The sequence below is a fragment of the Ciconia boyciana genome, chromosome 20, assembly GCF_034638445.1.
Source record: "Ciconia boyciana chromosome 20, ASM3463844v1, whole genome shotgun sequence".
NCBI classification, from domain to species: domain Eukaryota; kingdom Metazoa; phylum Chordata; class Aves; order Ciconiiformes; family Ciconiidae; genus Ciconia; species Ciconia boyciana.
Genome location: NC_132953.1, coordinates 7086506 through 7101755, shown reverse-complemented (window position 1 = coordinate 7101755; position 15250 = coordinate 7086506). Strand labels below are relative to the sequence as shown.

The window sequence follows — 15250 nt, the reverse complement described above, 5'->3', positions numbered from 1 at the left end:
GCATGTTTTCTAGTGCTGTCTGGGGATTCTGTTAGGGTTATAGTAATACAGTATGAATTAGTCCTGGACCGTTCTCCACTTACTACATGGAAAGGGCAAAGCGTTGCTCTGTGAAGTCTCTCTTTGCCTTGTTTCTAGTAGATCTAGTCCAAAAAAAAAAAAAAGAGGAAAAAAAGAATCAGTACCATAAAAGTTGTCCCAAGGTTCACGCGTCAAGGGTGGGCGTGGGGTAGTGAAGGAAAGAGTTAAAATAGGATGCTAGCCTTGGGATTTGTCTATGCAAGATGCATGGCTGTAGGTCGGGCTGAACGTACGCCTTCGCTTGCTCCTGCTTACCTCAGTGGTGCGATAAATCCATGGCAGAAGCTGAGCCACATTGGTATAAACGCCAGGGTGGCTGGGTTCAGCACAGCCCTGGCCCCAGCTCACGATGCCTACTAAGCGCCATGCAAATTCATCCTGGCAAACCAGGGGGCCCCCGCTGTCACCCTGCAAGACAGAGCACTAATGAAGGACTAATGAAGCAGCTCTGCCCCTCTGGCGGCTGGGATGCAGATCAGGCTGGCTTCTCCCACGTGGCTTTGTTCCATCGGCCATACCAGAAGCTGAAACACAGGTACAAGAAGTAGTGCGTGCCTCCCTGCAAGGTTCCATGTTCCTTCTATAAAGATAGCTAAATCTCAACCTGAGATGGATGCACCAGGGCACTGCGGGCCCCACGCTGCAGTGCAAGATGCAATGGGCCCAGCACTACCCTACGCAGACTGTTTACTGCAAGCTATTGCCACAAACCCCAGCATTTGCTGGGGCATAACAGGGACGTACGACGTATCAGTCCTTTCCACACCTGCCATGCACGCCCAGCGTGCGCCACTTGCTCCCTCCTGTTACCTGGCATGCATCTATTTTCCCACGCGGGTAGCCGGCACACAGCATCCTGGCAGTGAGCTCGCCTGCATACATGCACGAACTATTGCACCTCTTGGTACCGATTAAGGGAACGAGTGCTTCCTTCAGTGTCTCGGTAACCTGTGCTGGGGAGGGAGAGAGAGAAGCCAAGAGGGAAACACGAGATCTGCAGGGAAGCAAGAGGGGAAGAGCAGGGCACTAGCTGAAGAACTCGGAAGATGGGAAAGATGGCATTACCTTATGGCATTAAATATGGCCAGGCCCACAGGAGCCGTGGATGTGGGGTGCAGAGCTGCTGGAGCAGGGGTGGGATGAAGGCAGGAGGGGGCATTTGCAAGATCACATGCGGCATGGAAGGGGCTGGACAGGGCCAGTGGGGAGCAAGGGGAAAGCCTCCGGTCAGCGCTGAGCGGCAGGGACCAGATGGGAGCTTACCTTGGTCTGGTCTGGTATAGCCCCAGCCAGAGACCCAACACTGCGTGCCCTGGAAGAGGTCCTGGTGGGAGGGTGGCAGACACACAGCGCGGATGGCATCTGGTAAGAAGGTGATGGGTAAGTGCCAGGCCAGCGGGCACAGCTTCGTGCTGTGCTGAGCACGAGCAGCCAGGGAAGGGCTGCGGAGCTATCAGCCTGCAGAGCCACTCCGCCTGGCACGCTGAAGTGAAAGGCTCTCGGGCCAGGCGCTCTGGAGGCTTCAGCTCCCACAGCCACCTTCCCAGTAATTCACAGCTCGGCATGTGCATGCTGCTGTGCATGCTGCCTCCCAGGTGCCAGGCTGGATATCCTTAAAGAGCTGCTCTGAAATGGCAGGTTCACGAAAGGCTGGGTTTTGGCCATCTCTTAATTGTGGGATAAGAGACAACTCCACAGATGGGAGAAGGACACAACCGCATCACGACAGCATCTTACCTGAGAAATTCAGGGGGACTTGGAGCTTCATCAGAGCAATGTCATAGTCGAGGCTATTGTCATCGTAAAGCGGGTGGTAAATTATTTTCTTTACTGATACCCCGGCCTCCTGCCTGATCGAGCCATGGGTGATAATGCCTGCAAAAACCAGCCAGGCAGAGGCTTGAAGCTGCCTGTAACTGAGCAGAAAGACAGCATGCCTCTTACTGCAGGGCAACAAGTGCCAAGGCCTGGGATAAGAGCAGAAACACAGTGCCTCCGAGGCTGGGCACGGGAGAGCCCAGAGGTACCTGTGCACGCAGTGAGCCGCCGTGACGATCCATTCGCGCGCCAGCACAGAGCCTCCGCAGCGGTGCTGGGAGCCGTGGTACACGCTGACCTGCCACGGCCAGCGCCCTGGGGGCACGTCCGTCCCCCCGACCACCCGTGCAGTGCCGGGGCGCAGCCCACACTCTGCAAGGCAGCCGGGGAGCACGTGTTAGGTGAAGCTCCAGGTGCCAGACCCTCACGCTGGAGGGTGAGGGAAGCGGGTGGAGTGGGAGCAAAGAAACTGCTAGGTCCAGGTGGAGATCCTGGGGACATGGAGAGGAGAGAGGCACTCACCTGAGCATTTCAGAGCCACAATTCGACCTGATTCACAGCTGCTCCTGTGCGGGAAATAAGCCTCTGGTCAGAATACACATGAACCCAAACCCCTGCGGCACTAGGGAGCTCCAGGGCAGATGCGGCAGTCCCCAAAGGGGCTGCTTACTGCACAAAACCAGGACAGTTTTCTGTGTTCTTAAGCCTGAAAAAAGGCCTCTGTTTTTTTCAGCCCCACCAGCAAACTCTGCTTCCCCCAGACCTGCCCTTACCTGATCTGCCACATGTCTTCCAGGCTGCCTTCCTGATGGGGTCTCACCCGAACGAACTCCTGTGTGTCATTCACCTTGACATCGGTCAGGTTCACTCCTTTCTGATGGGTCATTCTGCAGAAGCAACAGTAAAGGTCCCAGGAAGGGCTGGGGGATCAGGAATTTAACCCTGCCATGGGAACAATGGTCCACAGTCCTGCTGCTCTGGCAGCTGGGAATGAACCTCCTTGGCAGGAAAGGATCTTCTGCAGCTCTTCTCACAGGTGCCCATGCCCGCCCGAGCCCCGCTTTCCGCCCGGCGTTCACCAGGGACCTGTGTGATCTGGCACTGCTGCCCTGACAAGCCTCCCAGCCTTCAAGCACCCGCTTTTGCCAAGATCATCACCCTTGGAAAAGGGCGAGTAGGGCTCGAAGCGGCTGCCTCTGCCATGCCCACCTGAGATACCCGAGCTGCCGGCAGAGCAGGGTGCCCAAGGACAGACTCCAGTGCTCGTGGCATGCCAGGAGCCAGCCAGGACGGCCTTCCACCTGTGCTTCCAGCAAGGAGTTTGCCACGTTTATTCTGAAAGACACTAAAGCCGTTCCATTAAAGACAACCTGCAAGTTCCCTTCCTTGCAGTGTTTTGTGCAGGGCCAGCACAGCAGAGAGTCACACACATCTAAAGCAAAAAACCAACCAAACCAACCAACCCAAACCCCCAGAAAAAGCCATTTGAAGCAACTAGAAACTATACATCAACCTATTCGCATATTTCAGTGCCTGCGTGGCAGCTCTGCTGAGTAATTACATGCAAAGGAGTCCTGCAAGAGTTGCCTTTGCATAGGATCGCTCCATGCAATGAAGCCGTAATGCTGGAGAATGCAACAGGACTTCAAAGCAAAGCAAAACAATGGCAAAATGCAGCTGAAAGAAGCTAGTGGATCAGTAAGAGCTATTTATTATTGAAGTTCTATTATTAAATGTTCTTGCTGGACTTGGCAGACACGGTCCTGCATACTGCTCCCTGTTCCCCATCCTCTGTGGCAGCAAACAAAGATGTAAACCTCTACTGGGAGCCCCACGGACCACAGGGTCATCTTCTTCACCGTCAGTGCATGTTGGGATTGCATCTGGCTCCTGCAGCGGGGTGAAGCCCTGGTCTGGCTGAGGCTCCTTCAGGTGCTTCACTTCAAGAAACAGAGAAGGGGGTGGAGGTGGACTCACACAGCTTGGGCAGCATCCGAGGATGCACAATATTGGGAATGATCCTGCACTGCCCACTGGAAGAGGTGATGAGCCTCTCAATGGGCACAGCTGCAGCTTGCTGATGGGACCCCAGCAACCAGCAGCAGAGCCCGCACCAGCCACGTCCCCCTGTCCCACGCTGCAGCTCACCGACCAAGGAGCGCCCATCACCACCACCTCTAACTCGCTCGCCAGTTTGGCGGCTGGGCTCTGCCCGCAGCAGCAGGGCTGTCCCGGAGCCGACACTGACCTAGGAGCCATGCCCCAGCTGCTGTCCCCGCCAGCAGTCCGGTGACCCCGAGCAGCAGGAACAGCCTCCTGATGGTGCAGAGAGTTTTGAGAGATGCATTAGCTGAATCTTTAAGAAATAGAGAGGGAGAGAGGATTAACATGGTCTTTTCTGTCTCTCTCAGCACTATGAAGCCCCTGGGTCGTTATACGCCTGTTCCTAGGGCCCACCCGATCCTTTCCCCGCAATGCCAGGAGGAGGTGAGCTAAGGCCACGGATTCTGCGGGAGGTCAAGACTCAGAGGGCTCCCCCGTTCCCAAAGCCCAGAAATAGCTCACCCACCGCGTTCCAGGGAGGCCTGCGTCCTCCTTGCTTCCCTCTTTGTCTCTGCTGTCAGGCTCTTGCGGCTTTGCACGGCGTCCCTGATGTGAGGCGGGTTGTCGGGAATCTGCTCGGCTAAGGCTGGGCTCTAGGGAAAGGAGGGGAATCCCGGGGAGCAGATCAGCAACAAAGGCCAGGTCTCGTGGAAGGGGACAAGCTTCAAGCGACGACACCGCTGCCCAGGCTGGCTGCTGCAGCAAGGGGGCAAGGCGGGGAAGCGCTTCTCACCATGATAGCAAGGGAGCGGGGCAGCTGCTAGTTTGGGCTGCTGCTGAGCCACGGAAGCCGAGCACACGCGTCTCCTGCGAACCAGCTCGGGTTTCCCTCCGCACGCTCCCGGCACGACGCCGTGCACGCGCACCACACAGCGCCCACGGCCACGCTGAAGGGACTCCTTGTTTCGGGGCCCTCCCTCTCCCACTGACAGGACCCTCGCTCAGCAGCCCCCCTCCCGCCACCCATCCCCCTGCTCCCACAAGCACCCTGCTCAGGCTGGGGAGCCCCGGGGGAAACGCTCTCGTCCCTCCCCAGTGCCGAGCTGAGCGAGATCAGCAGCTGTTGAGTTGCCTCAGCTCTCAAACCCATCTTCCACCTGCTGCCCCCCCTGCTTTCCCCTCCCATTATTTTGCTTATCTGCTCTATGAGAAACACCAAGCGCTGCCGAGGAGCAGCGGCAGTCCCTGGGCCGTCGGCGCAAGCAGGGGGCTGCAGGCTGGCAGCCAGCCCTGCCAGCGGTGAGGCTCCGAGGCACGGACAGACCTCGGCACAGGCGGCAGGAAGAGTGCCGACCAACCACTCCGTGTTAGCAGTTACATTCAGAGAGACAAGACCTTGGGGAACAAAATGTCCTAAGCTGGGAAAAGATGAGAAAAGACAGCCTGCAGCTGCTCTTTATCACTCTCACATCTGAAGCCAAGTGCCTGCCAGCCATGATGTGTAAAGGACAACTTTCCTGCCCACAAGCTGCGTTAGGGATGTGCTGGTGAGCCCCCATCACTCAGCGAGGCCCTCCCCACCCCATGTGCACCGAGACCTCCAGGGAAACAGCCCCACCTCCCTGGGTGCTGTATTTTCCCTGTGGTCTTTTGGCTGTAGCGCACAAAGAGCAATAAAGGTCAAACAGCAGCTCTCAGTTCAGCTTCTGGTTTTCCATGTAATTTCTTGTTGCTGAAAGATGCCTGGCTGGTGCCCTGCGGGAAGGGAAGACTTTCTAGCCTGTGGCTTGGGTACCGGCTGTCCCGTGTTGGGGCATGAGACTCTTTTCTTGCTACTGCAGAGCTGGAACAGAAGTCACCTGTGCTGCTGCATCCACTCTTTTTCCTCTGACCCAGCAGATGCTCCACCGCAGTCATCGCATCCGAGGCCGACGAGCGCTGCCAGTCCCCAGCTGGCATGCTGCACCAGACAGGGAACTGGGCAGGGATGGCACCAGGATCACCTTTGTTGCATTGCCCAGGAAAGTGAGGGGGAAACCACGCTGAAGCTCCGGGAGGCCCCGGTTACAGATGAAATAGCCACAGCCCGCAGCAGAGGTGGACTTAGATGCCCTAGCAGAGAGCGATCACCAGGCTTCCTCCCGCTAACTCGTTCAGCTGAAGGCAGAGGCCAAGCTCAGAGCAGCTGCGGGCACAGGGCAGGGGAACACACAACTCACCTGGTGCATAAACCTGCCTCTTGCCTGCCTGGCACTAGAGACCATCCTGACCGTAGCCTGCTCACAACCCCTGCTACTCACTACTAAACAGAAACACTCCAGCCTCGTGGCCAAGTTTGTAGAAGCTGTCAAATTCCCAACACCCAAATACAAGTTCAAAAGTCATTATGGAAATTGGACCCAGGCAGTGAGCTGCACAGTCAGAGATCATCACCACCACCAGAGACTCCTGGTATGGCAGCAGCATCCGAAGTCCCTGCGAAGAGCCCCAGGTTTCTGGTACACCACCCAGCCTTGTCTGCACAGGCAGTTCGCCAGCTGTGCTGTTTCTCTGGCTGACTATGCCCCATCCAGAAATACGAAGGTGGCCTTCTCCAATTGAGTGAGTTAGAAGCCTACCTTCCCCTCCAGGAGAGATGAGGCTGAGTACCCATTTCAGCGTGTCTCAAAAACAAAAGGCAGCTGAAGCAGACTTAAACAGCTGTCTCGTGAAAGAAAGACTTTTCTTATTTACAGACTTCTCCATCCCCATAAGATACAGCCGATGGCTTGTTGCTCAAAATATCAATGAATTTTTAATGCTCTTTACTCAAGGAAACTCCTATGAATATTTCACGATAGCGCTGTCTTGCAGGTTCAGGCTGAGGTTTCGTGCTGTCGATGAACAGCACCGCGTGTGTTGTGCCACAGATCCAAGCCGTGCTGAGCAGCAGGCGCAGCCGTCGGCTCCTGGACAGCAGGCAGACACGCCAGCCCCACGGGAGCCGCATGCTGCAACGCTGCTCGAGACCTGTGCCGATACACCCTTACAATTCCCTGAGGTCAGGCTCTTTTACAGCCTGGTGCCTTGCAACCACTCAGCTGGTGTGAAAACTGGGGGTTTTTTTGTTTGGTTTGGACTTTTCTTCTCCAGGCCCCCTATCTCATTTAGCGATTAGGCCAGAAAACTCAGAGGCAACGGACAGAGGCTGCAAATATCCCCCAAATCACAGCCTGGGCTCAGCGGCTGACCCTTTCCTGATGGCGGCTGGGCAGTACCTGCTGGCACTGGAGCACCTCCTCAGCCTACGGAGGACTGTAGATGGTGCTGGAGGACCGGGGAGCACCAGTGGGAAATGGGAGGCAACAGCCCAGGCTTGCAGAAACCAGCCTGAGAATCCGTTGCTGACAGCTGCCCTGTTCTGGGCTCAGAGGAGAGGAAGGACCCACCCGGGCCTCTCCTCCCTGCTGCGAAGCCCCAGCCCAAGGTCGCTGCAGGACCAGGTCAGGTCACCTCCCCTCCGAGCATCCCACGCCCTGGGGCTGTTGGAAAGCTGCCCTTTGCAAAAGTGAAATGAAGATGCGGGCTGTGACCGCAGCCAGCGAAATGCAAACACCTTCGCCACAAGCAACAAAACACAGTCAGCAAGTATCGGTCTATGCAAGGCAAATGATAAACCAGGGCAAACTCCAAAAAGATACGTCAGTAGCGGTCAAAAAATAAGACACATCAATCAGTCTATACTGCCTCGCTACTCTGAGTCACACTCATTTTTTTCTTTTAAAACTCATTAAAAGATCAATATTTCTATCAATTCTGCTTGCCTGCACTAAGAAAACAGTGACTGAAATGAGAGAGCTTTCAAAATTAAACATTGACACAGATGTAAAAGGTCGGAAGAACAGCACTGTAGCTTTCTGCCCCTAGTTTTCATCATTTTTCTGTGGTTCTTTAGAAAAATAAAACAAAAAAGAAGCAGTAGTGACTACAGACATTGACAACCACTGAAATGCCCATGCGTTACATGAATACCTGACAGGTGGCAGAGATGCTATGAAGCATAAGACATTTCCTTTGTCATTTTTCTAACTTATTCCCATTGAAACAGACTTCCCTTTCCCAGCTGAGAGTAGTAAGCAGAGCACAGCTGCAGAGCAACAAGCCAGATGTTAGCTCATGTTGCTGTAGCACCAAAGCCCATAAAGTCACGGCTACGCACAGCAATGTGAAGATCTGGCCTACGGTTTGTCAAATGACATACTTTGAACTTGTGCAATACCAAGCAAAAATTCTCTCCAGTTATTCAGTCAGTTCTGCTGAGATTAGCAAGAAAGGGTCACTTACTGGCACATAAAATGGAACACTTGACCCTGACGCATTCTTCTCTAAACTCATCTCAGAGGCTGCGGGGCATTTCCAAGCTGGGATATGAATCCAGAACAAGCCCAGAGCGTGGCTCTTCTCGAGCCAGCCGCTTCTCACCAGGTGCCCTGCTCCACGGGTCTCGCAGCCTGCTTCCCAACAGCAGTCTGCTATACGACTACAGAGTGGCCCGGGCAAAGGGGCTGCCTGAATGCTGCAGCCCTTAGGCTCTGCATTACCAGGGACTTTATGGATACGGGTTGCGGCTGCTGCCTGTGGTTTTGTGGTAGCATCACAAACTGCGCCCTTTTGTGCTGGGTGCAGGACAAATGAATCGAGAACTAGTCTCCTCCCAACAAGCTTTCACCCTGGGGTGAATTTTAGCCCATGTGCCCAATGCATGAAGTTTTCAAAGCAGTTTTAACAGCCAGTTGCTGAATATCACTTGCTTTAATTCTTTGTTTTAGCCCGTGCTCGGATTGCTCCATCCTTTCCCATACAAAAGCTGAGTTCTTCCCTGGGGATTTAGCCAGAGGGACCCTAAGCCTCCAAAACAGTGCTAGAAAAAAAAAATCAGTTTCACTCATCAGGATTTAAAGCATCTCTCTTGCTGATACAGGTTCTGCCTCTTGTCTCAAGGAGACGTTTTCAAATCCTTCCTGCAGTCTCTGAGCGCTCCCATTCAGACTGTCGCAGCTGGACAGCCCTGGTAGGAGCAAAACAGTATTTCAGTTTTAATTAGCGCTGGGAGCTCCCAGCAATATTTGCTGGATTCAGTGCCTCAGACTGCATCCAAGCTGAGGTCTCTGTTGCTTACCGGGTGCCAAGTGAGCTTGCCTTTTGAAAAACAATATGCGAGCTCCTGTTTTGTGCTCTGAGGGAGATCCAGTGTTTAAGTTCTTACATACGAAGCACTGAAGTGTGAAGTTGCAGACTAGCAATGCAAAACCCTGGAAGCCCGAAAAATCTCTGTACTTACCCCAGAGGAACTCAGGAAGAGAAGACCCAATAAAAAGCCGCCAAGTAAACATCAAGCAAGGCAGGATTCATTTGATCTACGACAAAAGCACATTCAATCTCATACTCCTAGACTGCTAAAGCAAAAAGCTCTGCAATAGCTGGGGGCAGAGGGAGGCAGTAAATGAGAAACAATCATTTATTTAATCCAGTAGCTGCAGTTCACAGGGTTTCCTGCCTGTTCCATCTGCTTGGTAGAAATTGTGGCATAAAACTGTGTGCAAAGGGGAGCTGGTGCAGTGACAGACGGTCCGATGAGAGCCCAGCGCTGGGCAGAGGCAGCTCATTGCTTCCCGGGCAAGCACTGCATTTGAGAGGGACAGCAGAGGTGTGCTCCAGCACAGCGCGATCCAGAGCCGAATGGGAAAAAGCAGCAGCAGGAGGCTGAGTTCCTACAGATTAACCAAGGAGCAGGAGAAAATCAGATGTTCTGAGCACGCAAGTGCAACAGCCCCGGCACCGGCCCAGCTGCAACAGCAGGACCTCCCATCCAGCTCCCAGGGTCAGCAGGGGTAGGGACAAGGGGAGACCTCAGCCTCTCCTGCTCTGCCAGGCCACAAGCAGCAGCCTTGCAGGCACTGCTCCCAGCAGCAGTCCGAGGAGGTTTCACATCGGTGGCTTTGAAGAACTCTGAAAAGTCCAGAGCTCCACAGGAGGGAAGGTTTGCATCCGCCTTGCCCTGCCCAGGGGTGCTGCTGCATGCAGCACTGCTGTGGCTTGCGTGTGCTTGGTGTTTCTTTGCAGGAAAGCTGACAAAAATCCCTGGATTGCTCCCACCCTGGCCTAAACATGGCTGTGTCCAGAGCTCTCCAGGGATCTCTCGCGAGATGGAACGAGGCAACATGGCCACCACCTCAGGACATCACTTTATCCAGGCCTCTTGCCCTCTGTTGGATCATTTCCTTCCTTACCTCATTTCTTCTCTTTCTCCCTTCAGTCTCCTATCTAATAAAAGTGCTTCTCTGAGATAAGGCAGCTGCTGTAAGCCTGTAATGAGAGAAATGGCCAAAAAGCAACAGCCTAAAACCTGCCTAATCCTGGTAGCAGTCTGCCAAATCTCATCATGGATAATGAGTCCTGGATGTCCGGATTGCATTTTCCCAGCAGTGATGCTGTGGTCAAAAAAAATTTTTTTAAGAAATTAATAGTAAACTCCCAAACAGGCTTCCAACCCCCACACCCCCCCAAGTGTTTCCTAACCCTTTTTCACCACTATCTGCCTGTCCCCATCCCCATTTATTGCCATCTCTAGCAGGATTTAGATATCTCTGGGAGGAGAGTAAAACAGCTTGCCCTAGACCTGTCATTGCAGTCTTGGCGGACTTTAATCTCAGACTCACAAAACATCCTACTCATGTCACCATAAGAAATAAGACCTGCCAGACCAGATCTGACTAACCATCCCTCTCACCTTGCATCTTGTCTCCAAGAGAGGCCGATATCCCAAAGCTCATAATGGGAAATTATTCACTAAGACTCTTTTTAACCTCAGGCAGTGGGATGTACTGACACGAAGGAAGATAGTTTATATCCTGTATGCATTTACCCTGTTTAATGGCACCACACATCTTTCCATATTTCATATAAATGTCCAGTCCTCTGTGGACATTTCCATGGAGTAAAAAGTTGTTACTCTAAACCTGACACACTGTCACCATATTGCTCATTGTAATGGTTTATTTCATATCCTCTGTTGTTGAAGTGATCATCCCAAAGGCAGTAAATAAAGTCCCATGTAAAACAAATTGTTCAGAAGCTCAAAACTAGTAGAGGAAAAGGCTGCTTCACATGACCACTAATGCCCAGAAAGGAAGAGTAACTTGCCTCCCTCAGAGCTGCTGGCTGCCGGTACCCGCTCTGGACCACCTTGCCTAGTGGTTTGGCTCTGCTCTGAAACCTGACTTGGGAGCCCAGAGGTTGCTGCAGGCAGGAGAGAAAAGGGTGACCTAAAAGCTTCCACAAACGCCAGGTTAGCCCATCCTTCCCTTTCCGTCTAGAAGTCTGGACGGACAGCCCCTTGCCAGGAGCAGGCAGGCTGGCAGCCTCGTAGGTTTGCTCCGAATGAAGCGGCCTGTACTTCATTTACTGCTCTCAGTAAGTCCTCGCCCACTTCTCAGTCTTGCTCCATTACCCCAGGATCAAGCTGATAAGATTCAGCTTTTGGGCAGGGACGTGCAGCGCGGGCAGCCTCATCCACTGAAAACAGGAGAGAAAATATTTTTGGGAAGCTGACCCCCGGGTCACGCTGCGTGCCGAGCCCCGCGTGCCCTCTCGCCAGCCGAACGCCACCCCGTGCCAGACTCCCTCCACGAAGGGCATCCCCGCTGTGGCGTGCGCTTCCCAGGACACAAGCAGCCCTCGTCCTGGGGGCAGCTCAGCACAGATTTGCCTGGTGCCTCTCCTCCCGCGGCACGGAGACGCATGCAAAGCAGAAACTGGGCTCTGCCCTGTTCCAGCCTCTTTCCCGAGGCAATTTGCTATGTAACGATTATAGAGCTGAGAGAAGGCAATTCCAGGAAAACAGGTTTTCTGTAGAAGGAATTGAATAGAGGAACTACTATAATAACCTGATACAATCATTTGTTTAAAAAGCAGCTGGCACCATAGGAAGCAAGCAGAGACAATTTAGAGGCAATTCTCTGCAGAGACCGTACCACCTTCGCCAGGTCTGGGGCGTGGGCAGAAGCCATGCCTCACACACTGCAGAAACCAGAGACTCTTGCTCCGGATAAGCAAGTACCACGACTTCTAAGGGAAAGGGTGACAACTGACAGGTCCTGTGAACACACATCCACCCTCACTGCCCTCCCATGTTCCCATGTCTTAGGGAACATGAGGTCTCACGACCGTCATTTCCTTCAGACACTTTGTGCTTCCCACATAAGAACAGACATCCCGCTGGATAGAAAGCAAGAGGCCAGAGGCTAAGCTAAATTAGAGCCTGGAAAGCAAAAGTACTAGATTACAGCACAGAAATGCAATGAGCCAGTCAGTTCTGCAGCCTGTTTTCTCATCTCTTGCTTCAGAAGAGCAGAGAGAAATGCCCTGACTCCACTGGATGCTGTAACTATGGGAAGCGGTGGGAAACTCTCAATGCCAACCTTGAGCAGAGTATTTTCATTTTCTGTGCCTTCCAGTTTATGACTGTCATCCTCACAGGTGGCCTGCAAGATGCAGTGTTATTTGATACTCATGTTTTTGTGCTTCTTCAGAGGACTGACAGTCAGAAGAGGACTGGGCCCTGGGTTCTCACCAATCACCTAATAAATGTAGAATTTAAAGATGTCAGGGATAAAATGGTTTCATTAGCTGTATCATGTTCCAGTGCAAAGATATCCTGAGGGGTTTCTTCTTGGAGATGAGTCAAAGAAGAACAGTTGTTAAGGAGCAATTAATATTATGTTCATCCTTTTCCATTTCCAAACATAGTTCATTTTGTCACTTTGTCAGCTGACTCTTTGCCCTTGCAAGTTGCTGAGGACCTACTAAATCCCAGGAAGGAAAAAGGGAAAGACACCTTCAGGAGACTCGACGGCATTTCTCCCTCAGTTGTACCCATACACCCTGCAGTAAATCACAGCCTTGATGCAGCTCCAGGGAAATTACCCCGTGGGTGGCAGTCAGCATGCGGGACAGTGGCTGGGACACGGGACAAACCCTGCGGCACCACAATTGCTGTGCTGGCCGGGACAGAGCCCAAGGCACAGCTGGTCCCGTGCTGGGCTCCACACTGCTGCCTAACAGCTGAGTTGTGATCTGGGCTCGCCTGAACTGGGAGAGCTGCTGCTGGTGAGGCCCCGAAACACGAGGACATAGCGGGCAGAAGGGAAGCACGGAGCCTGGCTCTGTTGCCAGACAATCAGGCCGCGCTGCGTTTCTGCAAATACGCAGGAACCGATGCCAGAGGCTGAACCACAGTCTGGCCTCGCTTCCACTCTTTTTTTTTGCCTGATTCTTGCACAATGAACCTGATTTGGCAACTTGAGGAACACTACAGGGAGCAGGATGACAGCACAGCGTAGAAAGCCCTGTCAGGAGGAGCCCCGTCCCTCAGGCCACAGCCAAAGGAGCCCGTGCTCAGTTTGGCTCAGCAAGGCACATCAGGGACACTTTCTTACAGTCCCTTGCCTTCACAGGGAAACGGCCCAGCATCACAACAATTTCCATCTGCAAGCTGTAGCAATTTGCCACTGAAGATGACACAGAGAGAGGACCAGAAGGAGGCCGAGCAGAGACAAGCTGTGACCCGGGCTGGCCTCACGTCACAGCCAGCGGCTGCAGTCCAGCCCAGACAGGCAGCCTGCCATGCGTGCTGTTAAATACGGCGTCCGCTTGCTCTCTTCTGGCAGTCCAGATGAAGTCACTAGCTGATGTAATGGTGACTAAAGGGCTGCCAGGTCTCGCCTGCTGCGACACAGTATTACCATCTTGCTTGCAGCAGGGAGCTGAACCTGTTCAATCCAGCTCCTTCCCCCATTTAAAAAAAAAAAGAAACACACAAAAAACCAAAACCCCACCAAACAGAAAACACCCCACCTCTGAAGTTTTCAGCAATTTCCTAGACTTTGACTGGCCTGAGGTACCTCAGAGTAAAATGCAAGTAATCCTCATGTTCTGCCCTGCCAAGGTTTGCAGAAGACGACTGAAGAGGAAACCCAGATGTGTAAAAGTCCCCTAAGAGCAGCTATCCAAGAGCAATCAAGGACACTACAGTAGGATTAGAGTTTAGCTAATAAACCCTTTCATAAGATGGCACTAAGAGCCATGAGGGAGCAGGATGGGGTTGTGCAGTTGGACACGTGCTACTATCCCATGAGAGGGCAGCTAAACAATCAGATATACTTATCTGGATCCTAAAAAACATCCTTAAACATACTGTCTGCAGGTACTAGGATGGCATATACTTTTTTTCCTTTACCTGTGCCTGCTGTAATTTAGGCTCTTGGGATCCTGCAGAACCAGTTTCAGCCATGGGAACTGCCTGCATGGCGTGCCTTTCACTGCATGATTTGAGAATGCTGAGAACACCCTTCCCCCTAAGTGCTTTCCAGCATGTGACGCTACACTGTTTATTTGCGCTGACAGGAGGTAAGGCTTGTAATAGATTGCCTCTTGGGTTGCAGACACCCCTGCCTTCGGGATAGAAAAACAGATACGGGAGTGACAAAATGTTTCTGAAGCACCTTGCTCACACCCTGGTCCACACAGGACTTTCAGAAACTGAAAAGCGCCTTCTGTATGCTCAGGTGCAGTCCTGCCGTACCTCTGCTAATCAGCATATTATCCTCCTCATGCCTTTATCAAATACCATCAAAAAAGAAATTGTCAGATTTCTGACTCCCAAGACTCCAAGCTAGCAAGCTGCAGCAGAGCCTTAGAGTTCTGGTGGTACATAATGTCCTAATTTTCTTCTCATATACATGTTATACTGGAGTGTACTTGTGTCAGCATAGCTTTTTCCTTCAAGGAGTTTTTCCTCTCTATGGAGTTTGTTCTCCTGTTCCTTCTAAGTGTATTTAAAACCTGCAATCATTTCTCCTCTCAGTCCTCATTTTACTCAGCTAAAGACGCTACACTAGGCTTAGGGGAGACTATCCCTCCCCCTTCTTTTCCAGGTTGAATCCATTGTCTTCAGTATGAATGGCCCATTATTCCAATGAAGTTTCAAGTCTATTAACATCTTCTGCCTCTCCTGGGACAAGCTTGCTTGATAAAACCTTTCACAGCCCATTGCACAAGAATAGATTCTTACCCACTGAGAGCCCCTCACTGCAAACATTACTCACTAAATACATGAACTTTTCTTTTCTCCAACCAAAATTATCTCCTGAATTTGACCAGGATTTGTAAATAGCTTAATTTCCTCCTGACGCTCAAATGTTTGGGGAGGCAAGGGAGGGAGCATTTGGTATTTGTTTAAATCACTTATCCTGGCTCTGTTTTCCCTGCC

The 15250-nt window shown here is 52.4% G+C and overlaps 1 protein-coding gene across 1 annotated transcript; it reads right to left on the bottom strand.

The window, feature by feature from the left end:
• Positions 1–63: 63 nt before the first annotated feature.
• TMPRSS5 (transmembrane serine protease 5) lies at positions 64–6206 on the bottom strand. Its single transcript, XM_072884855.1, has 12 exons — positions 6162–6206; positions 4469–4595; positions 3723–3839; positions 3109–3244; positions 2673–2786; positions 2422–2465; positions 2109–2271; positions 1819–1997; positions 1345–1443; positions 892–1034; positions 337–489; positions 64–143 (listed from the first exon to the last, which is right to left on the bottom strand). The coding sequence occupies exons 1-12, from the start codon at positions 6204–6206 to the stop codon at positions 135–137; spliced, it is 1329 nt and encodes a 442-aa protein (XP_072740956.1). The 3' UTR covers positions 64–134.
• Between the last annotated feature and the right edge of the window lie 9044 nt (positions 6207–15250).